Source organism: Anabas testudineus, chromosome 6 (assembly GCF_900324465.2).
Source record: "Anabas testudineus chromosome 6, fAnaTes1.2, whole genome shotgun sequence".
Classification (NCBI taxonomy): domain Eukaryota; kingdom Metazoa; phylum Chordata; class Actinopteri; order Anabantiformes; family Anabantidae; genus Anabas; species Anabas testudineus.
In genome coordinates, this window is record NC_046615.1 from 3,680,326 (window position 1) to 3,707,454 (window position 27,129).

Consider the following 27,129-nt stretch of genomic DNA (forward strand, 5'->3'; position numbering starts at 1 on the left):
ATGCAAGTCTATGTCTTTGTATCTGAAGGTGCACTGCACTACACCAAAGTATGCTATTAACTTCCATCGTTACTGTCTTCATCATATATGTAATAGTCCCTAAAATTATGTCTTTCACATCACACAGACAGAGTTGGAATAGGTGCTTGAAGATTCCGAACAAAACTTTAAATCAAAAAAATGATAAAAAAGCAACATTTGAACAGAGGTGTAGTGTCCCGATAAGAGAGAGCATATCGCCAAATGTAAAAAAAAACAAAACACAAGCAGGTTTGACCCACCAAGTGATCTTCAGTTTGAATACATTCAGGATTTTGAAACTGTTAAAAGGGGGAAAAAAACACTAAAGCAGAGACTTTATTGATAGCAGCTTGGTCAGTGTGAAGTAAACAAATGATGTGTCAACCCCTCTAGCTGAACGGGGATGTCAATGTGTCAGAGGGGATAAATTAATGGAAGAAAGAAGGCAAAGAGGATGAGAGGGCGTGAAGACAAAAACAAAAACTCACAAGGAGGAGAGTCAGCCCAGGGAGGTTTATGTGAACAAAGGAGTAAGAGATAGGACTGTTGGAGGGCACTAACAAAAACAGTGTGTTTAAGGAGTGAGTAGGAGGAGGTACTGAGGGGGAGAGAGAGAGAGGGGGGGGGGGGGGGGGAGTGGACAGTGTGCCTGTTTATCATAAAAAAACAACCCAATTCTTCTGTATCCATTTGAATTGAAGATGAAGTTTTTCTGTTTTGAGATTTTTGAAATACTCCTATTTTCACACACACATGTATTGTATATAAGAAACAAGTACAGTTCTTGTCAGGTTGAGCTTAAAGGTAGTCTTCTCTTAGTTGTGGAGTGCATATATCCCTTGATAAATCTAAGTGTTCAGACCCACTTAAACTCACGTCTCTTGCTCCCCACCTTCTATTTTAAATATGAAGTTAAAGAGTGCACAGGTACCAAATAATTTAGTGACTACCTGTTCATCTCAGTCATTCTTTTCAGTTGCTATTTCCACAATCTCCTAGTCTTTGCCCTATTTACATCCAAACTGAGGGAGTTAAGCTTTCTGCTACTGTCTTTGTACTGGGGAGACAAGAATAAAAAAATTATCATATGATATTCAGCTTATATCATATGAATTAAATCCATTTATTCCAGATTGCGAAATTTGTCTTTTTGGATCATATAAAAGTAGTTTTTCAATTTTAAATAAATCTAAATTGACATCATACCAGCTTTCTAAGGTAGGTGGTGCTGGACCTATTTGCCACTAAGAGGGCCTGCAGCAGCTTTATATTGCTCCTCTGTTTCAAGAACCAGGCATGACCCAGATAGAGGGTTTCTATGTTCAGAGGCATTTCCAGTATATATTCAGTTTAGAAAAACCTCTATACCTCTATAACCTCTAACTATATGAAAATGGTTTACATCCATGGATTTGCGTCTCCAATATGCTAAACTGGTATTCTTATATTTTTTTGGTGCAAAGACAGACGACAATTCTACTACTACTAATTCGTTTCTGGTAGAAATTGAAATTATGGCTTTTGTTGTATTTCTGGGTTGCAGACCTTGCAGAGTGTCTGTACCACTACCTATTGTGGAGAGGTGCTGTTGAATCCTCTCATGAAGTCAGTGGTGATATTTGCTTCTAGAAGTTTTTGAGGGGGGCTTGTCTTTCTAACCAATCAGAAGTTCAGTTGTTGCAGTTTCTTATTTACTGCTTTTTCCGTGCTATAGGGCGCACTTAAAAGCTGTTGTGTTTTTTTACGCATTACAACTGAACAAGTATATACCTGAAGGGCTGTGCATAGTGTAGCTTTTTACATGTTTTATTAAAAAAGCAAACACTAAAATCATGAGTAATAATAGAAGTTTTATAACCCTAATTTCCAAATGACTGAAAAAAATAAAAATAAAAAATACCATTAGCTTGAGTATGAGCAACCCGACAGGTTGAGAACTGACAATGAATAAAGAGTTCATAAAGTACTTATAAAAGAGGAGTAAAAAACTGATCAGAAGATCTGCATCGACAACAAAGGTTTTGAGAAGAAGCAGGGATAAAACAAAGAAAAGCATTAGACCAACAAACAAAAGGAGAATGAATCCTTCCATAGAGTGAATCAGCTCTTTGACTGAAGACGTAGGCTGTTTTGGGAGTAATTGTTGGGAGTCTATGACTGAGGTGACAGCTGATTGACAGCCTAGGTTAGACAGTCACATGAGATGGATGAGCCTCTCATACAAACGTTAGTCCGAATGGCCTATATGGCTGCATGACGCAATTAGTCTCTCAGTCTCTTAAGCCTCTTCCCTATCTGACCCTTCATTCATCGCGCTCTCTCTCTTTTACCCCACTCACGCTTCTTTCCCTTCTTTCTCCAACAGTCTCGTCCCAGTGTAAGGGGATCCTGCCCTGGGAGACAGTCGGACCACTTAGTGGTGACCTCTGACCAGGCTTTCGTAATGATGCCAAGCAGGCAACAAGGACTTCTCAATGTGACGTGATGGCAGGCTGCCCACTGAACAACACAGCTAGTACAAAATGAGACTGTCAGTGCTGCCCTTGATGCAATGCACATAAAAGTGGTAGGAGAGGTTCACACATGGATCAACATCCCTGTAAACCAGAAAACTCAGACACATCTGTGATTCTAAGCATTTAAAAGCTTGGTTATGAAAAGAAGTTAAAAGTTGAATATAAGGCATAACAAAAAACATTAAATGGTCACATGAATAGCTTTTAAATAAATGGCTTTTACACAATACACATACAGCATGCCCTTCACTATCCCCTTTGTGAGCCGTTGTTGTGCACCCAGCACACCTTCTCACCCCTCATGATAAAGTGCTGTGTCACTGCCTGTGACACAGCTAAGTCGGTGGAAACTCCTTGGTTCTGTAGCCTTCACTTATCCAGAATCTACCCTACAGATCTTTGTCTAAGGCAAACAAACTGAGGTCCAAGCATTAAAGACCTTTTCGACAATGAAAGGACACATTAAATTTCAGTAGCTGTGTGACGTTTATCTATTAGAACAAATATGATAAACTGGATTTTAATAATCACTGTGCACCAGACGGGTAAAAGTACGCACTGGCTGCATACACAAACCCGGTGACCCTGCTGAGTTGCTATAACTACAGCTTCATGTCAACAAAACATGTCCGCTACCATGTGACATTTATATTCAACACAGGGAGAGAGAGACAGAGGAGTCTGACTGAAAGCAGCATGGGTTGTCAGTGAGGAAACTAATTTAGAAAAAAAGGATGTTTTATCCAAACATGTACAAAAACAACCACAGCAAAACAATGACACTCTACTTGTCCTGGAATGCTCAGTGTCAAAACATGTCTAGTTCTGATGAGCTGATTGATATTCATGAGCTGCCTGCAGTTTTATTCAGGGTCCAGTCTCAAAACTGAGCTCAGTGCTGTGAGAACTGTGCTGCACATTCTTCAGCAGGACCCATCGCTTTCAGTACATTCATGGGGGGTGGTCTGTGACAAAATTCATAGCAGTAGGTCTCAGACAACACATCTACTGACACATTGTGTTCAACAAAATGTGAATTGATAAAAGCTGAACATGATAAATGTGACTCAGACAATACAGAACTACAACTGCTGATAAGAACAGACACAACATGTCTGCATACTAGTTAGTGTATATTAAAAAGAACATTTACTTACACCATATGTGTCAAACTCACGGCCCGCGGGCCACATCCGGCCCGGCGTGTAACTATATCCGGCCCGCGAGATCATTTCTATATTATTGTTATTAATGGCCCGGCGATATGAAGCGCTGGTAACACAATAAACTACAGATCCCATAATGCAGTGCTTCAGCTGCCTTGCCGAACACATTCCGCGTTAATTCAGATTCAGATGGAGCTGATTGAGCTGCAGTGTAATGACTGAAGGTAAAGTAGGACACTGCAGGATCCGCACAGTTTATTCACTCCATTCCCGCAGAAATGTCCCAGCTCCCTCCACATGAGGCTCGAACCTTGTTTATGTTTAGTAGCACAAATCTTAGTGAGAAGCTGTTCTCAGTGATGAAGACTAACAAAACAGCACACAGGAGTCGTCTCACTGCTGAGAACCTGCAGTCCATCCTGAGAATCTCCACAACACAGAACCTCAAACCAAATATAAACAAACTTGTTGCCAAAAACAGATGCAGCTCTGATAAAATGACATAAGAGCAAAGACTGAATGATTTGATTTGTTATTGCTGAAAAGCACAAATTTTATTTATATTCCCAGGTTTTGTTATGCAGCATGTTCATATTTTGAATTTGTATAATTCTGACAGGATATATTTTTATGGAGAGCAAAATCTTTTGGGATATTTAAAATTTAAGTTTATTTTTTATATAAAATGACATAAGATTAAAGAAATTTGAATGTTTGTTCTTTTAATGTTTACTTTATTTCTAACTTGTATAATTTAGACAGGATATGTTTTTATAGAGAGCAAAATAAGTTTTTTTTTAAAGTTTTAAAAGTTTCAGTGTGTTCAATAAATGTTTATCCTGTTCAGCCCGCGACCTAAAGTGTGTTTGGGATTTTGGCCCCCTGTGCAATTGAGTTTGACACCCCTGACTTACACGTTAACAGGTACTCTCAATAGCAGGGGTAACACTGCTCCCTCATCATTCAGGTTCATCAGTAGAGGCTCCAGGAGCTCAATTATGGTAAGTGCAGTACGGAACACAGCTGACAGGCCTGAGGAGAAACACCAGCATTTCCCAAGATGAATACTTAACATAGATTAATACTTCGTTATACCATGACCACTGAAAACTCTGGATTCTCACTGGCTGATGTGATGGTCCTGTGAGGTAAAAAAAAATTAATTAACAATAAGTCATGAATTACATTCACGGAACATATAGCGCTGACGTGTAATATTCCTTACTTAACACAAAGAAAGCGTAGAAGAGATAACTGAGATAGAGAAGATGAAAAACAATAACTGATGTTATGCACCAACCCATTAAACTTATCTGATTAGCGTGTTAATCTTTTCCCTCACACTGGATCAGTCAATATACAATCTGTCTGGTCTTAGACATTAAAGACCTTTTAATCAAATTCTATAGGCCACTGTGTGAATGTGAGCCAATGATAAATCTCCAACAATGTCACTGTGTTTCATATACTTGGTTACACAGTGTGTGTGTGTGTGTTTATTTATGTGTGTGTGTGTGTGTGTGTGTGTGTACCGTGCAGAATGATGAGATCCCAGACAGCGAGGACAGAATCCCAGCAGGGCAGGGAAGTGAAGAGAGTGAGGAACCATGGCATCACAAAGTGAACTGATAAGACTCCCACCGACTCCTGTGGGGAGGTTGGGAAAACAGGAAGGGCTGAATTTAACATGAACAAAAAATATGTTCAAGACTTGTTTCTCATCCAGCTTCTATCTAGCAAACATGGATCTTTTAAGCATAGCATTACTAATGCTCTAATCCCCGTTTGCTCAGAACTGAAGTATACAACACAAGCACAAGACTTACAGTAGCTCTGCTCAACATCTCTATTACAAAGGAAATGCTGACCTCTGATCTCTAATAGGCTTTTTCTGTAAGGAGGGTGGGCTATTGTGCCAACAATAAGCCACAGTGGTGTGTGTGTGTATTGGTATGACTGTGTGTGTGTGTTTTGGCTCCAGAGGCCAGTTTTCCTCCAAAATTTGCTGAGTCAAAGTGAAGTGTAACAATCCCTTCAAAAGGTACTTGAGCAGCACAAAAGGTAGCAAAGCATACATCAGTGTGTGCATGCACGTACAGAAGATTGTCAACAGAGGACGATGGGAACGCGACTGTAACTGGGCTGAAGAACGCAAAGATCCGACTTACCCAAGTTTGGCACGCATAATGTTACAATGTTATTCAGAAATTTGTATCTGGAAAACAGATTCTAGACCAGTAATAACTTAACAGTGAGTCCTAATACAATAAGTTTGTCATTTTTAGAAATGTTTTGAACCATTGTAGATTTTCTCAAATTATTGACAATAATCTGTGTATTGAACAGAGAGAAATACAAAGTCTAATAAAATCTAGATAAAATCAATTTCATTATTACATGTTTTATGCATTTTTTAGAAATTTGACCAACCCAACAATTAGATATTTTTATGTCTATATATCTAAATTATATCTAAATTAGTCCTACTTTATCTTAACGTGTTGGCAAATGTAGATGGGCACAACAAACACGGTGGAGACTGAGCACATGTACTCACCTGTGAACTACATATCAAATGTTTGGCAACACTACGGGTTTAACAAGAGAGACAGAAAGTCATTATGCAATTTGCAAAATGTGCACAGGAAGTACAACTAACCTTGTAACTCAAACGAAGTGACAACACAGTGTTACAGAGGAAGAGTCTGCCAGTGCCCTGGCATCCCACCTTAGGTTCAGGATTTTCTTGGCTACTACCTGACTGAATTGCACTATGTTCAATCAGATTGTGCTGAATTGCAGTGCATTGTATCATAGCCCACAAGTAGTTGCTTGTTATCTTTAATTTATTAGATTGCTGACAGTGTATTGAGATGGGTATATCAAGCTCACACCAGAGGTACCCAACCCTATATTAAACATCCTAGTATAGACCTGTCAAAATAAGTATACAATGCAGGCCTCTCAGTAATTTATCTAATAAAGTATACAGAACATTAAACAATCTTTTTTTTTTTTTTTTAGAAACTGTTGGCTCTAAACATAACTCTTGGCATAAAACATAATTTAGCTGAAACAACATCTTCCATGTCATGAAGTAGCATGAACTTAGCTTCTAATCACAGCTGCTATTTCTGCTATGACAAACGGTGCGGTGAGACTGACTTAATGTCAATATCAGGACGAACTCCCAGAGCTGCAGCCTTACACCCACTAGTGCAGCCAGTAAAGTCTCTACCACGACAAGCCTGGAGCCTAATAGAGTGAATAACAGAAGAGGCCCAGTTGATGACAGATACATTACATTGGCCTCTGCCTCGAAGATGAACTACTCATCACTTGGCCATTTGTGGCCTCAAACACAAAAGCAAACTCACAGGTGAACATATTTTCTATAGCCCTTCTATTGTTGTTCGTTGCAAGTATTTACCTCTAAAACTGAAGCACCTCACGTTCTTGCATTTTCAGTGTCCACTCATGATCAGTAGCATGTTGAAATTGAGTGTTTCTTAGCGAGTGAGTTAAAGTGAATCACCAGGCTTTTATTCCATGTATAAACTAAAGGAAACACACTCACCATGTGCTGATATAACTGTGGCTTCCTGTGTTTCAGAAACTGGTCAAACACCTTCACCTGATGCTGGACCCTGAGTAGACCAGAAATAAGACCATAGTTTAGTATAACTGTAGCACAGATCACTAAGTATTAGTGCGAGGGACTGAAATGTAGACCTTTCTGATGAACCCCACACCTTCTAATGGAAAAGCTCTGTTGTCATGCTGTGCTACCATTTCTCTGGACTAATGAGGATAAATGTTTCATCAGTGATGTCAAGTTTGCATTGTACCATGAAAATTGTCCCAGAGAAGCAACCGATTGCTCTGCATTTAATTGTATCTCACAGCCCCTGAAAAAAGAACTAGTGTACCTTCACCTGATTTTCCTTCTTTTGTATAAATGACTGAATGCTGAAAAGTGCATACTAAAATACTTCTTAGAGCTAATACATCGTCAGTTTATTGTTATTACTTCACTGTCATATACAGGAAGGCTATTCCTACTTGTTGAGGCTGAGGTCAAACAGCTTGGCCAGATATTTGGGTTTATCCAACAAGGCCGCCAGAGCCCAGAAAGCTTCCTCCTCTCCCAACTGCATCAGCAGTACTGCAGCTATGTAGGACATGCCTGTAAAACACACAAACACACACACAAGATGAGATGTGGGTGTTTGATACCCGTGTTTTAAAATATTTAAAGTCAAGAGACTACCTTGACTTATCAAAATATAAGAGTCACACAAAATTACATAAAAAGCAAAAGCAAAAGCAGACCTCAAAATGTTCTGTATTGTAAAGTATGCAGATGTGTCCTCATGTTCACTGTAACATGTCTATATGGGATTTGCTATAGAAGCAACAAACAATTACCACTGACTGTACAAATAGCTAAACACACATTATTTGACTTAACAAGGGAACAGAAGGATGCACTGTGGTTCATAGAATATGATTCCTTATAGGATGAACATCTCATAATTGGTTTTCAGCCAGAAGCTAATATTTAAAATGTTTTTAAACTGCTTTTGGGTTCCCTTGTAGCCTAATGGTTCCCCGGTTCACGTCCGGCTGGGGAGCTTGGATGTCACACCTCGCTTTCTCCCTATGTTTCTCGTCTGCTTCTTTACAGCCAAACTTTTAAATAAATGAAAAACTAAAAAAAAAAAAATGCTGTTTATCCAGTTTTAGCAAAAACAAATCAAATTTCTAGCATCTAATACTTTCCTATTCAAACAGCCAAGAAACACATTAGAAGTCTAAATCACGTTATGACATGAAAACTTTAATTATGTACCATGTACATAGAGACGTGTACATGTTTCAAGTAGGACGGCTACTTGAGCATGGAGTTAAGTTGTATTATTGGTTCTCTGCTTCCATCAAGTGGTCATATTATGTACTGTAGTTATCTGTAAAAATTACAGTGCTTCTCCAATGGACTCCCTCCTCATGTCTGTCATAAAAGCCCCCTGATGTGTCATTTTAAAAGACAGTAACTATTCTAGTATAGATATAGAAACAATATTAACAATAGTAACAAACTGCATGCCTTTTTCACAAATGCTTCTCTATATCAATAGTGAACCCAAAATAACAGATTTTAGTTTTTTTTTTTAAATGACATGTTTGTTAATAACAATCCAGAGGTGGAACAGTTCACAAAATTCACCATTTTCTGTTATAAAATGAAGTCTTAATTTTTTAGATATAGAAAATTATCCTATTAACTTTAGGCATAAATACTTAAACATTATAGTGTATCTAATTTAAAGGTTTGGCCATCATCTTTTCAGCCATTTCAGTTATTTTACTGTAGGATGTAGGGCATGGAAGTGGCAGAGGATTGTTTTATGTCCGTCAACACAAAGTAGTGAGAGAAGCTAACCTGTTAGTTAAGCTGCTCTTCAGCAAAAATGCTCTTCTCACTAAGGGGTTAGAATTCTGGCTGAGAACATGTGGAACACATTTTAACTGTCAAACATTTCTTGTCAAATCTTATTCAAAATATTTTGATCGTTAAAAGGTCTTAATTCAAACTTTCCCCAAGTTTCAGTCTACAATTGAAAATGTAATAGGCTGTGCTGGACAATTCTTTATTAAGCTCAGGGATAACTCTGTTGCTTATGTGTCGGCAAGAGTGGATATTATAATGGGGCTTGAGCAATTTAACCACATGCTGAAATCCTGCATTCTCCATGACTCTATAGGGCTGCTTTGCTCCATTTTCTGTTTCTACCTGACTTGGTCCTCCTTGCACTGTGGTCTAACTGTGATGTCATCATTGCAGAAGTGATGTATTGCTGCTAGCATAAGCTACGCACATTGTACAGTGTTTGAACACAGTCACCATTTTATTCACCTCTTCTTTCTCGTAATTGCCACTGATAACACAAAATCCATAATGTTCACATAGAGCAGACTGAAACAATGCTGGCAGAACCTCTAACTGTACTTTGTCTTAGCCACCTGCATCACAAGCTCTTCTTTCCTTTACTGTCAATTAACTGTCCACCATTTCTGATACACAAACTTCTATGCTGATTGTTGTTTTATAAAAAAGGAGAATGCTTTCATTCAATTTCAAAACACAAACACAGAAAAAGTATGATAAGTCAGTTACCTTGGCTGTATCCAACTTGCGGGTTGTATTTGGCGTAGGCAGTGAGGACCCTGAAGAGTTTGGCCTGACCCTCAATGGCTTCTGGACTGTCCCCCATCAGAGAGCGGTGAGTTGGGAACGATCGCTCTATGGAACAAGTCAAATTAATGTGAAGTACAGATCTCACGTTTGTCTGCTTAGTCCACTGATATTTCCATTACATTCTTTCAATAAAATCTACTATGATCCTTGATAATAACACCATTATATCACACCCTGAATTAAAAAAAACATTCCCGTGTTCTCAACAGAATTGCAAAACACAAAGTCTTTAGCCTTATTGCTGTATTTAAACTCACGGAGGTCCAAGGCGATCTGTCGAAAAAGTCTGATGTCATCAATAGAGTAGCAGGTCTCGGGGCCGCTGGAAAGCTGCTGATGGTTCAGGTCCAGATCGTTCTGTGTGTCGCTCAGTGTTGCTATTGCTGACAGGATGCCGTATTCACTGACACCCAAGTCCACCAGCGGCCCTCGCACCTCTGACAGGCATTTCTGTTGGTGAAAATACAATAGGCTTTTGTCAGAAATGAATCAGAACAAATGTTCTGCTATGAGTGAATACCATAAGTTCTATTCCTGTTAAAATGTTGCTGGACTAAACTGTTGAACTTCCATGGCTAAGAACTTTAACTGTCTGGTGGCAATGTCTCCCACTTCCAACCTCAGCATATTTTTGAAAATTAAAATGAGTCCAACAGCAACATTGTTGACACAAGGGTTAGACAAATCTGTTCTTTCCAGTGCACCTCCCATTGCATATTACCTGGTAGTTGAAGTCACTGCTTTCTCTTAGACTGTCAGTGCCTAGAAGACACTTCCACACTCTACCTCGCAGATTTGGAGGAATACCCATTCTGATAAATCGCTCAATCTGAAAGCACAACATTTGTGTGAACAGGCTGTACCTTTAAACTGTTACTGCTTGGTGGAAACATTGTGCAGCAGATCATAAACATTTTCTTGTAGCTTCTGTAATCTCACCTGGCTCTTGCAGATAAAGCTGGCTCCATTCCAGTAGCTGAGCAGCTCACACAGCTCTTTCACCCTCACTGAGCACAGCTGGGGGTAGCTGACATAAACAAACATAATTAGGTTGCTTTTTGGACTCGGGCAAATATGGATCTCATGCAAAACCAAAGTGAAGTTCAATCTTGTAATTCAAAGGCTCATGATCAATGACTACAGCCATTTTACGCTGATAGATCCATGTAGGTGTGATTTGGTACAGATTCTAGCAACAGCTCCCAATGAGGTTTCTGTTTATTTACATGTGCCCAGTGAAATGATGCACTGAAGGACCTTTGTTTGTGAATAGCTTCAAGGCTGACAATACAGCTGTACAATCAGTCGAATACAGAAAATGTATCTGCAATCCATGAATTGTTTCAGTCATGCAAAATCAAAAACATTTGATGGTTTAAAATTGTCAAATGTGATAACTGATTTCTTGTGTTGGTCTTACAATACAGTCCAAAACAACACGCTATCTGAATTTTGTGCCCTGTGGGTTCAGGGAATGGCATTTATCTCTTTGTTGATTGGTCCACTTTGACGAATAAATAAGAATGATTAGCAAATTGTTAAAGTGACTCCATTCATTACGGATGAACTGGCAACATTGCATTAAGTTTCATAGGCTAATTAAAGCTAGCTAAACTACCTGTGTAATCTATCAAATTTATGACAGTAGTAGCAAGACACACTTCAAATGCTAACTCAGATTTTGTAAGACTTATTCAAAAGAAAGAGCATACCACTAAAACCAACTTAAGCTACCACTAAGACCTGTTTATTTCACTCCTTGTCAGTGGGTGTAAGTGTTCAGTTAGCTAGTGAATAATAATACTGACGCCCTCTAATTAATTACCGTTGACAAGCGAGTGAATTAAACACAATATGGATATAACTAAGCGCCATTCCTTCTTTTCTTTAAACACAATATCTTTCCAATAAAGGTCAACACTAATCAAATAGTTAAGCAGAGGCTCAGCAGCAACTTTATGTCTTTGTTAACTACTTTTCATTAGTTAGCATTAGGTTAGCCGCGCTGTCCCGCACCTGTAATCATGACATCGATGATGAAGTTTTTGGTCCTTTCTTTTGACACGAGCAAAGCCGAATTCGTCAAAACGCACATTTTCACTGCGCCTTCTGAGCGTTGAGCTTCTCCTGCTGGCGTGGACACTGCTTCTCCTCCTCATGGTGACAAAGCACAGTTGTCTGAACCCAGTCTGGTCAACAATGTCCGGTCGTAGTAACGAGGCGCTGCCGCTGTCAAATTCAACGGTCACACACGGCCCGCCCCCCTCTGACGTCACGGCCAACTGAAAATGGGCGGGATCAGAGAGAGTGGTGTGTGTGTGTGTGTGTGTGTGTGTATACACACACACACACACACACACACACACACACACACATATATATATAATAATATGAGTGACTGCAACATAAAATATGCTGCTTAATCTGTTACATTATCGATCCATTACTACCCATTAAACTGTATTCTGTACGACTGTCTGAAGGTGCATCTAACATTTGAAATGAGTGAAGTATACAAGCACCATTAGAAAATCTATAGGCCTACTTTATGGTCATCATCACCTCATGACACATGTTTTACTCATCACTCCTCTCTGTTTGCATTTAAGACTTAAGACAAAGGGACAGCACCCAGACAAACTGCAATCAAAAGGTTGACTGACGGCAAAAGTTTACTGGACAAACATAGTGTTCACGTAGGCTTGGGAAGTTCAGGGAAGTTGTATACTCGATCCTCTTGCTCTTCCCCTGTTCACTACAGAACGCAGGGGATTTATTTATGACACAGTGAGCCTGATCAGTCGTTAGAGTCCAGGAAAAACAATGCTACAGCTTTTAAGATTTGAACAACTGTCAGTAGAGACCGCGCTTATTCACCTAAGTAACTAGATTGGTTGTACTGTCTGGGTACATCATCATGACGCTCTCTGCTGCTAACTGACATGAAACCAACATGAAGCAGGAAAAGTTCAGTGAGAGCTATACCAGTAACATGCACAGTCCGTTTAACAGTGAGTACTGAAAGAACCTTTACTTTCAGGTGATGTGTCATCAATAAGTGCAAGTGATGAGGCAACTGTAGGAGTCATGCTCGCCTAATTCTCTGGACGAGGATGACAAAGCCTGTCTTACTGTAAGATGTTATTGTCTCATCATTATTCAATGAAAATACACATAACAGTTGAATGCTCTTTATTATGCTCATACAAAGTATAAAGCCTATGCATAAAAGCTCTTTAGTTGGTGACGACATATGGTCTGTAATGGTTAACAGTGATATAGGCTATATCCATTGCCAGCAAAGGATCACTATACTGAATGAATGTAGATTATACACTAGTCCTCATTATTATTTTTGGAAATCTATGCTTTCACGAGTGTTTATTGCATAATTCTTCTTCATTCTGCAATGCTCAGGTCAATCACTTGGTCATTCCTGCGTGTCTCCACTTTGTATATCGTCTGGTAGCCGTCGTCCCAGGCGTACAGCTGTTTCTCTCCAGGATGGTAGTGGATGCTGCTGTGGCTGGTGTACCGCTTTGGGAAGAACAACACGGGACTCTCATCGCTGCGTGTGCATGGTACAAAAAGAGAAAAAATAAAGCTTAATCGGGTGGGAAATGGTTACAGTTAAGAAGCTTGTGTCTGACTACGTGCTAGTTTTTCTCACTATGTTGATGTCTAGGCTTTTATGCTTTATCGTTTGTGTATGTGTACAAACCAACCTGTGGATGGTGTCATGTATGTCATAGAGACAGTGCACGGTGGAGCGTCCTCCGTAGCGAGTGTTGTAGACCACATAGAGCGTCCCACATATTAGGAATGCTCCTTCAGCATCGTGGCTCTTGCACTGTGTATCCCAGGTATACTCTACCGCCAAAGTTCCTGAGGAGTAAACAAGCAAATACTGTTAGTACAGTGCTGTTAGTGTACACAGCATGTACTGTATATGGGCCAGGGTGATACTCTCTACCTTTATCCAGTTTGGTGATGACCAGATTTCCCCCATACTCAGGATCAGCATGGATGACCCAGAGGCCAAGTTCATCCACAGCCATGTCCAAGTAGGTGTTGGGGTTCAGGCTGTAGACCGGGAGGCGACCTGCTCCTGGAAGAAGTGTGCTGTCCGCCACTGTACCATTCAGCAGGTCTACCTTTACATGATGTAAACCAATGGAACGAGACTCATTTCAGCTGTGTCAGGCATTTTCCAGTCACAGTTTTGGACAAGTGCAAACAAGCCATTTCACTCAGTCAGGGTGAGAAGAAGTCACGATTATGAAACTCGTAGGATTAATCCTCTGCCAGCTACATGTTATAGTGTTGTATTTTGGAAACATTTTCTTAGTAGACTTTCTGTAGAGGATACATTCAGCTTAGTTTACTGGAAGAAATGTGTTTCTTTTGGCACGGTTTGGTTTCTGACCTCAGCTAACACAGAGCAGCACAAGAAATAGGACAAAAGTTAACTCCCCGATGACTAAGCTCCTTGAAAAAAGCTGTGTATCAAGTCAGCAAGTCTACTCAACACTGTTATGAAATCAGAAATCAAATCTGAGGGCTGCAATCACGCAATCATGAAATGTTCTAAATAACTGTTGCCAACTAATGTGAGCCAAAATGTCTTTATGCAACATGAATAAACCGGGGTAAGACTCTCTCTTTCCCCCACCTTCAGTATCTGGTTGGGTGTATCTGCCTTGTGGTAGTAGAGGAATCCATTGTACACCACATGACCAGTCCCCTGCCAGTGGAACGGCAGCTGGATCTCCCTAGACTTTGGCGTGGTGGCCCGCTCTGTGAAGCTTTGCAGGGAAACATACTCTAATAGAGAGTTGTTACGAATTCCACTCAGCAGGTAGACCTGAAAGATTGATGTGTGTGAAAAGTTGAGAACAGCATAAGAGCTCAAGAATAGGGCAGTGCAGGAATTCACACTAGAATTTAACCTTTAACCCGTCATACGGTAATATCTAACTGCTTTAACTAAATGCAAAAATTCCTCAGTTTACCAGCTAATCTATTCTGCAGGCGGTGTACCGGAGTGTAAAATAAGCTGGCTGGTGACCAAGAAACGAAACAGACCTTAGCTGATTGTTCTGAGGGGTCTTTAAACCAGGAACCGTAGGTGTCTCCTGCCCTCTTTACGATCTTGAGAGACTTGATTTGAGTCAGGGCTGTGTTGCAGTCTGGAGATGTTAGACAGAAGACTAGGAATGAATGAAAAGGTTTATAGGCACACACACACACACACACACACACACACACACACACACACACACACACACACACACACACACACACACACACACACACACACACACACACATTCCTACCATTCTCCACTTTGATCTTGGCTTTTTTCTTCAGCTGGTCCAGTTCTGCATCTTTTATCTGTTGTTCCAGCAGAGCCTCCTCCATCTCGATGTCAGACTGGTTGGGGATCTTGTTTTCCAGGTATTCCATCTCTCTCTCCATCCGGTCTACACGCATAGACACAGTGTCCACCTGGCTCTTCATCTCTGATCTACGGAACAAAACACTAGTTATTACATGTACCTTTAAAACACACTAGTACTTTCTTTTACTCATATACTGATTTTCTAAGTGACCAATTCATTAATTCTTTTCATACCTCATGACATTCAGAGTGGACAGATAGCCCCTGATTTCAGTGGAGAGGTCATAGTTCTTCTGGGTGAGACTCGCTGTGTTTTGATCACATTGATTCAGACGCTCCTAATTCATTGACATAGAGGAAATAGTTGTATTATATATGGCCATAGTGAGTTAATCTACCTCTATATTTTAGCATTTTTATTATTTCATCACTTAACACAGTGTTTGTCGTGCAGCTTTTCATACAGTACATGCCTTTCAGAAAAAAATGAGAATTCGTTTTTTGTCATTTTCTATAAAAACTGAACTTTGGAAAGGATTGTATTGCTGTACTCCTGACATTACTAAATTCGTTCACTCACTTTTTTGTGCTTGTGCCGCTGACATTAAATCGCTTTTTCCTTTTCAGTAATTACCTACAATGGTCTGATTTCAAAGTGTAAACCATCAGACACACATTTAGAAAAGACAGCAGAAACAGTTAGTGTTGCATACTGTATATGCAAGATCACTGCAAAGTTAATGGTAAGACCACGAGTACTGAGGTTACAGTGCTGTCAGCCTGATGAATGCAGATCATATGAATGTGCTGCAGTCATTTACCTCCATCTGAGCCAGTCTCCTCTCCAGGTACTGGATTATGAAGGCATCCTGGGGGGAACCCTGGCTCTGGACTGAACCCACAGTCAAACACAGACATAAGAGAAGGAGAGGAACCACTCTGCACGACATTCCCAGCACTTGTGCAAGTAACTGATGCAGCTCTGAAAATGACACTTCTTTTTGTATTTCTGCAGCGCTCCTGCAGCGCACCACCCACCACAGCACTCGTTCCCCAGAGAAAAAAAAGGAGATCAATCCATGTGGCTGCAGCCACAACAGCCTTGCTGTGTTGAAGCGAATCCTTGATGGCCCTTCAGTGACTGAGAGTTCCTTTTCTCTCTGCTGCGTTCACTAAGCGGTTCGGTCCTGTTGGAGTTGTAGCTCCAAAACTTTCAGGCTTGTTTCTCTAATCAATTGCTGCTCCAGAAGGCCTCACCCACAGTTCCTCCCAAGCCCCGTCTCTCTCTCTCCCCCTCCCAAGCCCTCTGCCTGTCTCTCTCCCACCCTTCCCCTCAGCGGATTTTGTGCATTTGAGGTATGAGAGAGAAAACCAATAGAGGAGGGGGTGAGAGACAGAGAGCGAGAAACAGCCAAGACCAGTCCTGCAGTTTTATTTTGTAATACTCTCCAGATGGCCCACTGACACGTCCTCAGTTCTCACTCAGAGCAGAAGCTGTTCAATAAAAGTTGTTAACTAGGCTGTACAGAGTAAAGGGATCAGCACTGTCTCATCATGTTATTTATAGCAGATAAAATAGGTTTTCCTTAACCCACCAAACACATACGACTGGGTCTGCTCTTTCTTGTCAAACAGTGTGTCCACTGGTTTGTTGTGATGTGTTGGCCCCTAATTCGAGACTATGATACAAAACATGTGTTCTATTATTATCATAGCCCTCCAAGTTATAGTTATTCTGAGTTATTCTGAACGATGAGTGAATATCTGACTCTGTAAAGTTAAAGTTTGAACATTTGTACTAGCGTGGTGTCTGGTTTTCTTACCATTTCCAGAGCTCCAGTTATTTTCTGACTGATTTGGGTCCAAAACTTGCCACCTCCATCATGGATAATTTGTGGTGAGTTGCTGTTTTATCTCCATCTGGTGCTTTTCAGTGCCACATGGGCCTGTTTCCTGGGCTTTTCTTTTTTTTTTTTTTGTTTTATATTGACAGACAACATCTGGCTGTCTATGCTGGATCTGGCACATATTTTACACAGGACTTCAAATCTAAAAATAAGACTCTAAGGAGCCAGCATTCTAACAAACCAACACACACTATGTCTCCTCTTGTTTTTACCTTCTTCTGGACTCCAAGGATCATGCCCTTCAACAGGCCCCTGCAGTTGTGTCAGGTTTCTACCATGAGGTGGCGCCAGATTACAACAGGAATGCTCCAACATGAACAGGCCGTAACGCTCAACCCCCAACACAGCCACCCACTCCCCCCACCACTTTACCTGTGACCTGTAATTACAGCCTTAATCAGCAGTTGAGTACAGTGGTAATAATAAGGCAGCTGCAAACCATGATGGAGCTGAGAGCTGCCTAGTTCATGAGCTGACATACACTGTAATATGCAGCTGTGGTTTCAAACCCCTCAGTCTGCTGCTCCTTTAAATGTGCCTATGCCTGACTCCAAATCTCACATTACACACTGTATGTCTGGGAAGCATGAACAATTCAGTTGTAGTTGTTCTATATCTAAAAGAAGAAAGAACGATTTGAAAATGTGCTTAATGTTGTGCATTTATTTTCTTTCCTCATTATGATTTGGTAACACTTTCTGGTAAGGGTACATGCATGTAATCCTGCATGAACTATCACAACAATAAACAGTGTATCAAGCATGTGTTATTGCAACAACAATACACAAATTAATGCTGCAACTGAGGTCTTTGAATCATCTCTGAGTTAAGCAGTCACATCAGCTCTGTCGTATACCAAGAACTGTAATTAACTGAGCAGTACTGCATTGTGACTTCTGCATGTTTGAATCTCTCCTAATGCGACGGTGATATTCTGAAAGTAAATAAGTTACTGTTGACGACACATGTTCTGAGGCCATGCTGTCATTTTACCTGCCTCGCTTTTATTGTGAAAATAGCGAAAAGTAAAAAGAACTTAAATGAGCTTTACATGCATTAGAACTCTTGGAATTCAGCTAAATTCCCTCCGACACATTTTCTATTTCCATCTATGAATGAGTTGTCTTGAATAGATACTGGTTGCCACTTGAATGACGTGTTTATGTAACTGTGCACCACTGTGACTGTGAAGAAGACATCAACATCATTAATAACTCTGAGGTCCTGATGATTTAAAGACCTTAGCTGTAGCATTATCTAATTGTTCCTGCATTAACACACGCGTGAGAGACAGTTAACTCTTGAGAAGTCCCGACAGGTCATGTACATGCGTGAATTCACGATTTCTCACGCATGAAATCGTGCATGAATTCATAATCACTCATGTAAGTGTTACCCCTCCTCTCTCTTTTTCTTCCTGCCAGTCTTTGTCCTATTCTCTCTCACCTACATGTGTTAATTCCTGAATGAATATTTTATTCAATCACACTACTTTACACCTGTGGAAATGTGTCACATTACTAATGTGCATTTACTACCTGTCAATTTATTTATGTTTTGCTCTTTTGTCTTCATATGCTTGTGTCTACTAATGTTCACCGTGCACCATGGTCTCCTCGTATGTGGCCCAAAGAGACACATGGTGTCAGAAATGAAAATGTGCATCCATTACCTAGACCTACTGTTCTATGATCCCAGCAGGGCTAGAGCTGATCCTAGCTGACACTGGGCAAGAACAGACTGCTGCAACTCCTTATTTTATCCACTGTAATAGGATCAATCATATAGTCAGCAGTAGAAGAAGTATTCAGATCACTAACTTGAGTACTAGTGAAACATGGAACTGCACCTCAATGTTTTATTTGACTGAAGTGTAGCGAGTGACTGTAAAAGCACTGTATGGAGCGGCGTGTTATCATTTAACAGTAGGTCCCTGAGTTAGGTCAGTTAAGGTAAGCTGAGCATCCTGCTTTATTTTAGGTGACTGGATTATTCTTCACCACCACCTTCTACACATCTCTTAGACACACACAACCAGCTACAGAGGCACACAAACAATAAGATGTAACCTAATGAAATATTCATCCCAATTTGTGGAGGAGACTTATAAAATATCCATGACCTCTCAGCAAGACGGGTTCATACTCTGACTGACAGGGGTCATCTCTGTGTGTGTGTGTGTGTGTGTGTGTGTGTGTGTATGTGTGTGTGTGTGTGTGAAGATTTGTGCAGATTTACCAATGATGTTTACTACTGGTTCCTCCTATGTCTCTGTGTACACTCATGTCTGTGAACATATCAATGATTTAAGGCTGTGCATCAGGAGCCTCTACTGTAAATCCACTCACCACAGATGCAGTGGTCCAGTCGCCTTCTCAGCGTACAGTGAGCTCCAAGTTCTGTGTACATGCGTATGCAAGTTGTCTCAGTGACTGAGTGAATGATGAAAGTTTCCCACCACCCTCTGTCTCCTGACCTTTCCTGCCAGTATTTGTGTTCAGCAGATGATGAGGTTTTAATGTCAGCCGGCGCAGACGGGTTCCGCCTGGAGACATCTGATTCTGTAACGGCTGAAAGGTGCGGGCTTCAGAGAGCCGAAGAAAAAATACACATGCATCCACCATATCCCACTCATAGTCAAACTTATGACTTTAAAGAAGCAACAGTTTCTGTTTTTTTTAAAGAAGGGATTTTACAGGTCAAGATGCTGTGTCCAGTCTGGAGGCACAGACCTTGATTAAAATTGCAATTACACTTGGATTTAGAGCAAGTGGACAGCACTAAATCCAAGTGTAAATGACCACCAAGACAAACTGTGATCTCTCAATCAATCAGACCACTTGCTGAGGCACTCTGGGATGCACTGGACCACATATCTTTTGTAGCAAACACACTAATGCACCCTGATTCCTTCCTAACAGGGACGTTACAGGAAAATATAGCAGAAGTGACACAGCAGTAAAAAAAATCTGAACACAAGTGACCTGCAGGACATCGTGGAGAGTGTGTAGTAGCAAATGATCATTACATGTGATCTGATCTTCACCAAAGTATCAACAATGCTATTTCTAAACTGATAAAACACAAACAGTCATCAGTCAGTTTTATCTGACATCAAGTTGTGTTTAATAATATTTGTGACTTTGGTGAAGATCAGATCACATTTTATAACGATTTAATGCAGAAAACAGATAACTGCCATGACATTTTCTTATTACTACATGTGACGGGTGTAACCCGTGACGTATGTTGGCTGTCCACCTGTGATCAGATCGCCCAAGATGGATTTTAAAGTGTAAACAAGTGTTACCAGAGTGACCGATGAAAAGAGGCATGCAATTTGCGCTACACAGAGTGATGTCAGTTTGCTTTCCTTTGTATATTTTTCCTTTGACTCATCAACCACACTGTTTCTAAAATCACATTCAGTCTAAGTATGGATTAGGAATTGATTTTCTACATTATTCGCTGTTAGCCACTAAATTTTAAAGTAAATATTTTGTCTTAACTTTAACACCAGCACATACAGCAGATTTTTGACTTTGTTATAGTTTGTGAGAGTTACTGTTATTCATGTACAGAGGCAAGAAAAAGTATGTGAATATCATGATATCATGGAATATCATGTTTTTTTTTGCATTAATTTGTCATAAAATGTGATCTGATCTTCATCCAAGTCAAGATTATTAACAAATATAAAATGCTTCAAGTAATTTTCTGAAGCCATTTTGTTGTGTGTTTTGGGTCATTGTCCTGTAGCATCACCCAACTTCTAGAGAGTTTCAGCTCTTTTAAGACATTCTCATATTATACTGAAAATATTTTTCACTTGGGAATTCATCTTCCCCCCAGTCACTGCCAGCTGGCCAGGCCTTGATGCAGCAAAGCAGACCCAAATCATCATGTTTCCTCCACCATACTTTACAGTTGGCATGATGTTTTCATCATGACATGTAGGGCTCTTAATACGCCACATTGTATTTGTTAATACTCTTGACTTAGATGAAGATTAGATCACAGTTTATGATTTTAAAGGTTCACAAAAGGTTATTTTTTCTTGCCACTGTATACTGAGTGAAGGCACAATTCGGCAAGTGGACCTCTGCCAGCTGTGGTTGTTAGGACGTTGATGATGCATGATCTCTTTAACAAATCCAAAGAAAATGATATCATATGTGCCAGTGCAGCACATTAATCAGGCTCAATAAATGCTCAAAGACATAGGCCATCATAGCCAAATGAAACAAGGCATTAGAAGATGTAGGCGACAAACTGATTACCCCCATAAAAAGCTCTCCCATAGGTCGTTTAACACTCTGTCGTTTAGACCATAGTTACATTTTATTGTTACGATGTAACGACATCACTTTTGCAAAATAGCCACAGTCCAGCAAATGTCCCCAAGTGACCCTTATGATAAAATGACAAAGCCTGTAATTATGACAGGAGCAAAGCAGAAAATGGACAAAGTACAGAATTAAACCAAACCATGATCTTATGCATTTACAGTGCCTATAAAAAGTATTCACCCCCTTGGATGTTTCATCCGTTTATTGACATTATAAATCAATCATGGTCAATAAAAGTTCAAATAAAAAATACGATAAAATACCTTAGTAATGTCAAAGTGAGAACAGGTTTCTACAAAGTAATGTCAATAAAATCAAAATATATAAGCTGAAATCAGTGTTTGCATAATGTTCACCCCCTTTAAAATGACAGAGGTCCAGATATTTGGTGCTAGTAGTCCCACAATTAGTGAAATGGGGATCACTTAAGTGCAGTGAATGCGTCTCAAGTGATTTCGGTAAAAAGACACTTTGTGGATTCTTCACTAGCCAACGCTTTATAAGAGAGTTGGCAAGGAGAAACTCATGTTAAATCACGACTTGAGTTCACCAATAGGCATCTGTAAGACTTCATGGTACAGTGGAAGAGGGTTCTTTGGTTTGATGAGACCAAAATGGAGTTTTTTTGTCCATCAGACAAGATGCTATGTTTGGTGCATACCAAACACACAATATGTATGTGTAGCTTCATGTACAGTATCTGCTCTGTGCCTAACATAGTTCCACGTTTGCTCTCTAACCTTCCCTCTCTGTTTTCTCACTAACTTCTTTTCATCTGTCTGTCTCTTGCTCTCTCTCTGTGGGTCGCCTGACTTCCCATGGTTCCACTCTTAAAAATTTCATTAAGAGGACGCTCCCTGGTGCGGCAAGCAAAGGTGAATGCCATGTCAACCCCAGGTGCAGAAATTAATTAGGTTTAATCCAAGTACAATGAATTGTTACTTACTAGCATTTCCTTTGTCAGGAACTTTCTATTCTTTTTTATTTCAAAAGCAATTTAGTCTCATCTGTATTTGCTTTTTAAAGGTTAGGATGCGTTTTGCATATGAAAATGAGAAACCTTGTGAAGAACTGGAGCAAATGCTGTATAATAATACCAAAACTGGGTTAATCCTTCAAAGAAAGAATCTTTTTATAACTGCATGCAAAAGTACCACCTTCAATTTGTCACAAGTTGACATTCTGTAGTTATAAGATGCCATTTTTAAACTTTCCCTCTCGTATACTTCTCATTCTGTAGGAACCAATGAAACAGTAATCCTAATATCTTTTCAACCTGTGTCAGCAGTCATCAGGACTCTGCACCACAGGGCAGAAAAAATAACAATCTTCATAGAAGCCATAAGAAGCAAGACAAACTGTGTGGACAGCTCTCAAAGCCTGTCTCAAAGCCTACAGCCCGAAGTGGGCATTTAACAAGACGCTGTCCAAATCCAGACGGATGATAGAAAAATCTCGTAATTTGTTACATGGCTGGTGTATGTGAGAGGCTTAACAACCTGTGTACGCAACACTTCAGGTCTTGAATCAGCAGTGTACCATGCAGTGTGTAATGAAGGACACTCATTTCAGGACAACAATGGACAGAGAAGATAAATGGTTTGACAAGAGTGAAAGAAGCCAGTTATGTTGAAGTGGAAAAATCCTTCTCTCAGTAGAGGGGGATGTCTCAGGCACAGTCTGTTTTCCATTTTTCATGCAGCCCTTTCACTTCAGGAAGATTAAGACCACTTCACTCATGCACCAGGGAGGCCACACCTACAGTAACAACCTCTTTCTAGGCTTTACACGAGTCGTGATTGTTATATCTCAGTTTCTCTCTCCCTACTATCACTATTCCTCCACAACGAAAGCTCATGTCATCAACAGATGTACCTGTAGTGCTATAGTGCTAGTCCAATGAAATCACGTGTCTGAGTAGAGATTTAATTCAACATAAAGGTCAAGAAGTGCAGCTGAATTGGGGAACTGGGGACATAAGGAGACCCCTCAATACTTATTCCAAGACCAATACAGTAGGTACATTTCATGATGTTGTAGTATCGTGACACACCATACTGAGGACACTGATTACTCATTGAAAGGGCAAGAAAAATGCAGTGGCATAGAGGGAGAAAGAAAACACTGAAGTAGCTAAGCTAAGCATAAAACAACTGTGACAGATAGATGTGTAAATTAGCAAGTGTTTACTGAGGTGATCATATATCAGCGTTGTCTTTGCAAACTTGTCGTGTTGCCCGGAAATTGTCCAAAAATCATTTACAGCAACTGTAATGAAAAACGTCCCCTTTCTCCAAAATACATCATCGCCTTTGAGAAATAAGTTGCCACATGCTGAATGGAGTGAAATGATTAAGCTCTTTATCACTGGAATAATTACAGCCTATGGCAACTTCATTAGAAATACACTCTCCTTTTCAGTCAGGAAATACAATTGTTTAAGTCAGACAGAGGGGAAAGAAGCCATAAACCTTGTTTCAGATGTGAGTCATTTGGCACTTGTGTGAAACAAGTCAACAATGGCATCATTTGTCATTGTAGTTTAATATTTCAGTGCAATCAAGCACAGGGACAGAGTAAATAATGAAACAGGATTGAACGTCAATGTACTTCATTATACATACCTTGTGCAAACATTTGTTTGAACACAAGAGACACATAAGCTAAAATGGAAAGAATCACAGTTTGGTTTTAGAATTGAATGCCAGCACAGTAGGTAGGAGTTTTAAACAGCTTGAGAGTACAATCTGCCTGCAAGGCTATATTCAGGGTGAAGAAAGTCATCTGTTAAGAGCCCTGGGATGGTGCCCCAAGAGCTGTCCTTTATGCTGAACCACAATGACCCACAGAACACACTCAGTCTTTATCCTCTACACTCAAAGTGTAACCGATCTGTTATTTGTGACCCACCTTGTGTGAACCTTACTATGTTTTATCCATAAAGAGTTTTCTGCTTCAGGTCTGCCTCTGGTCAGATGTGTTTCGTTTCCTGCACTATTCGTGTAAACTCTTGACAAGCTGCTGCTAACATCATAGGGAATTGTGGGACATTTCTACTATAATACTGAACCACTGCAACATTTCCACTAAAGTCATGTTTCATATCCATTCTGATGTTTACTCGTGCCTTTTAAAAAGTTTACATTACTTTTCCCCCATTAAATCATTTCTCACCTTTCTGAGTGCCCTCCACATGTTACCATGGCTCATTCTGCTCTCTCTCTTGTTTTCTCCATCCATCTTTTCAAATTTGAGATGGTTTGAAGCCATACCTCCAGTCACAGGCTCTACAGAGAGCTAGCTCTGAAAGCTTAGGAAACATCAGACATGCATTTGGAGTGGACAGGATTATGTCATACAACGCACAACGTTATAAACCTTCAGTGTAGTGCAGTGCGTAAGTGCGTGCTCAGAACAAGTAGTGGTGGAGGAAGGTGATTATTCATCAAGTGGAAGCTAAGAAAGACTGTGTGATCGTATTGGTAATAAATGAATGATAATAGAACAAAGTATATGATGGCAGACACGTTTGAGTTGCATAGTGAGTAGTATTTGAGTTCTGTAGTGGAGGAGCTTTGAAGAGCAACACTGTCCCCTCTGTGTAAAGATGCAATTAAGGTGTGAAGGTGTTATTCAGAGGCCTTTCCAGGAAAACACACTGTGAGAGAAGAAGCACTTTCCTTTGCATAGTTTTTCTCAATGAAATGGAAAAGTTTTCTTTTCTCACCTTGCAGGACTCAGATTTGCATTTTTTTTCTGTAAATCTAAAATATTGCAATGTGAGTGATGATTCCTGAAGGATGTTTTTAAAGAGAACTCTGGTTTATTACAGCTCAGATCTCCTGTGTATTCGTGTACTTTTAGCCATCATTCTTCACAGCAATACAAACACTGAACTCACCAAGTAAACCGATGAAAACAGGGAGTTAAGTGGTTATGTTGGAATGTGGTCACAAACCCCAATAGCAGTTTCAGACTAATTTAAATTTTTACCTAAAAATCAAGCAATGAAGCGTAAAGGGATCACCACAATTATTTCAATGTATCCTTAGAGGGATGAGAATGTCTTAGAGTACTTAGTTGAGGTTGGGGAGACATGGTTAAAATGATGAACATGTAGTTGAGGTCAGGTGACAATGGTTGAAAGAAACCAATAATGGTAGAAAGAGGAAAGTGAACAGCTGTCTCCGGTGTTAAAGTCAAACAGCATGTTCGTGTCAGGTGATACAGATTGCAGAGATGGTAAAAATCCATTCATTATCTACACTGTATTTTCTGTCAGGGGTTGCAGTAGTGCTGGAGCCAACCTCAACTGTAATTGGGCAAAAGGCTGGGTACACATAGGGCAGGTCTCTAGTCCATCACAGTGCTGACAAATAGAGACGACCATTCACACAGACACACCAATTTAGAGTTACCAATTAACCTAACTTTGTGTCTTTAGATGGTAGGAGGAGAATGGAGTACCTGGCGAGAACCCATGCAGACACTGGAAGAACATGCAATCTCCTCTCAGAGGGAGTTTGCCTGTTCTCCTTAAGATGGTAAAAACAACAATGCCATACATTATTGATCCATTTGGCTAAACTGTTGTTGGACAGCTGTTAGATAATAGAAGACGGTGCTACTGCAGGGTTTTTGGGGTCCAAGGACACCTTGACATCTAGCCAGGAGGAACAGGGAGTCTGACATCTCTACCAACTGAGCTACTGCTGCCCCATGTCAGGCACGTCTGTAATATTTACTCCCAAATAAATATCAAAGATTCAGTGATGATGGTTCTGTTAGTGTGAGTGCTATTTATACAGTAAATATTAGAAACGACTTATGTATAGTCATCAATGAAAATGATAAAGCTGTTGAAAAAAAAAGGGAGAGAGCCCCTGATTGACGCACTGTGTAATAGCCTGTGCACACAACATATATCTAAATGCAAAATCCCACAATCACAGAGGGCTCCATAGCTTAACATTATGATCAGCACTCTTGCTTTTGACACCATATCCATTTTATATATCCAAAAACCTTTTTCCTCACGTCAACGACATTTTTTTTTTCGATGAACTATGAATTATTATGCAGCTGGGTTGTGCTCAGCCTGCACACGACAAGCTAAATTGCTACGGTAGCTTATTCACAACCTGTCTGATAATAGCTATCTATCTTTCGATCCGCACTACCTGACTCTGTTGTAACAATATTAACTTGGCAATAAGTTTGGACCGTTAAGGAATGATTATAACAACAATCGCTCAGGGAGTGTGCGTGCATGGATTCATGCTGCATTTGGTACACTTGCACTGGGTACAAGTTGTGGATCCTTATGGTGCACAGAAAGTATGCAGCTATAGTGTCCCTGCAGACTGTTAGCTTAATTGGCTAGCTACTGTATAAATAGCAGCACAGACCCACACTGTCATAACCTCACACTGACATTTCTCGAATGCACATACTGCAGCTGTGCGAGGCCGTATCTCGGCCATCGCAGCACTCTCAGTAAAGTATTGCTG

The 27,129-nt window shown here is 40.2% G+C and overlaps 2 protein-coding genes across 4 annotated transcripts in view; both read right to left on the minus strand.

The window, feature by feature from the left end:
• si:ch211-266k8.4 (TBC1 domain family member 12) overlaps window positions 1–12,212 on the minus strand; it is a 51,876-nt gene extending 39,664 nt beyond the window's left edge. For all 3 annotated transcript variants that reach the window (XM_026365512.1, XM_026365513.1, XM_026365511.1), the window contains exons 1-9: window positions 11,979–12,212; window positions 10,902–10,989; window positions 10,684–10,791; window positions 10,220–10,412; window positions 9,882–10,007; window positions 7,766–7,889; window positions 7,281–7,350; window positions 5,236–5,350; window positions 4,618–4,735 (exon numbers count right to left, since the gene is read on the minus strand). In XM_026365512.1, coding sequence (XP_026221297.1) covers window positions 4,618–4,735; window positions 5,236–5,350; window positions 7,281–7,350; window positions 7,766–7,889; window positions 9,882–10,007; window positions 10,220–10,412; window positions 10,684–10,791; window positions 10,902–10,989; window positions 11,979–12,121 — 1,085 coding nt within the window. In that variant the 5' untranslated portion in view covers window positions 12,122–12,212. The remainder of the gene's footprint in view (window positions 1–4,617; window positions 4,736–5,235; window positions 5,351–7,280; window positions 7,351–7,765; window positions 7,890–9,881; window positions 10,008–10,219; window positions 10,413–10,683; window positions 10,792–10,901; window positions 10,990–11,978) is intronic.
• A 925-nt stretch (window positions 12,213–13,137) lies between these two features.
• olfml1 (olfactomedin-like 1) lies at window positions 13,138–16,650 on the minus strand. The gene is made up of 8 exons (XM_026364647.1): window positions 16,185–16,650; window positions 15,598–15,701; window positions 15,299–15,489; window positions 15,048–15,151; window positions 14,635–14,826; window positions 13,936–14,116; window positions 13,688–13,847; window positions 13,138–13,530 (listed from the first exon to the last, which is right to left on the minus strand). Exons 1-8 carry the CDS (start codon window positions 16,311–16,313, stop codon window positions 13,362–13,364), a joined length of 1,230 nt encoding a protein of 409 aa, XP_026220432.1. The 5' UTR covers window positions 16,314–16,650; the 3' UTR covers window positions 13,138–13,361.
• Window positions 16,651–27,129: the final 10,479 nt, after the last annotated feature.

Bases quoted from the DNA above. Each gene is read 5' to 3' on its own strand.
- olfml1 (XM_026364647.1), bottom strand. From the start codon at position 16,313: ATGTCGTGCAGAGTGGTTCCTCTCCTTCTCTTATGTCTGTGTTTGACT. The intron at 14,827-15,047 runs GTCTGTTTCGTT...TCAATCTTTCAG, and splicing joins CCTCAGAACAATCAGCTAAG to GTCTACCTGCTGAGTGGAAT. The intron at 13,531-13,687 runs GTTGGTTTGTAC...ATGCACACGCAG, and splicing joins ATACATGACACCATCCACAG to CGATGAGAGTCCCGTGTTGT.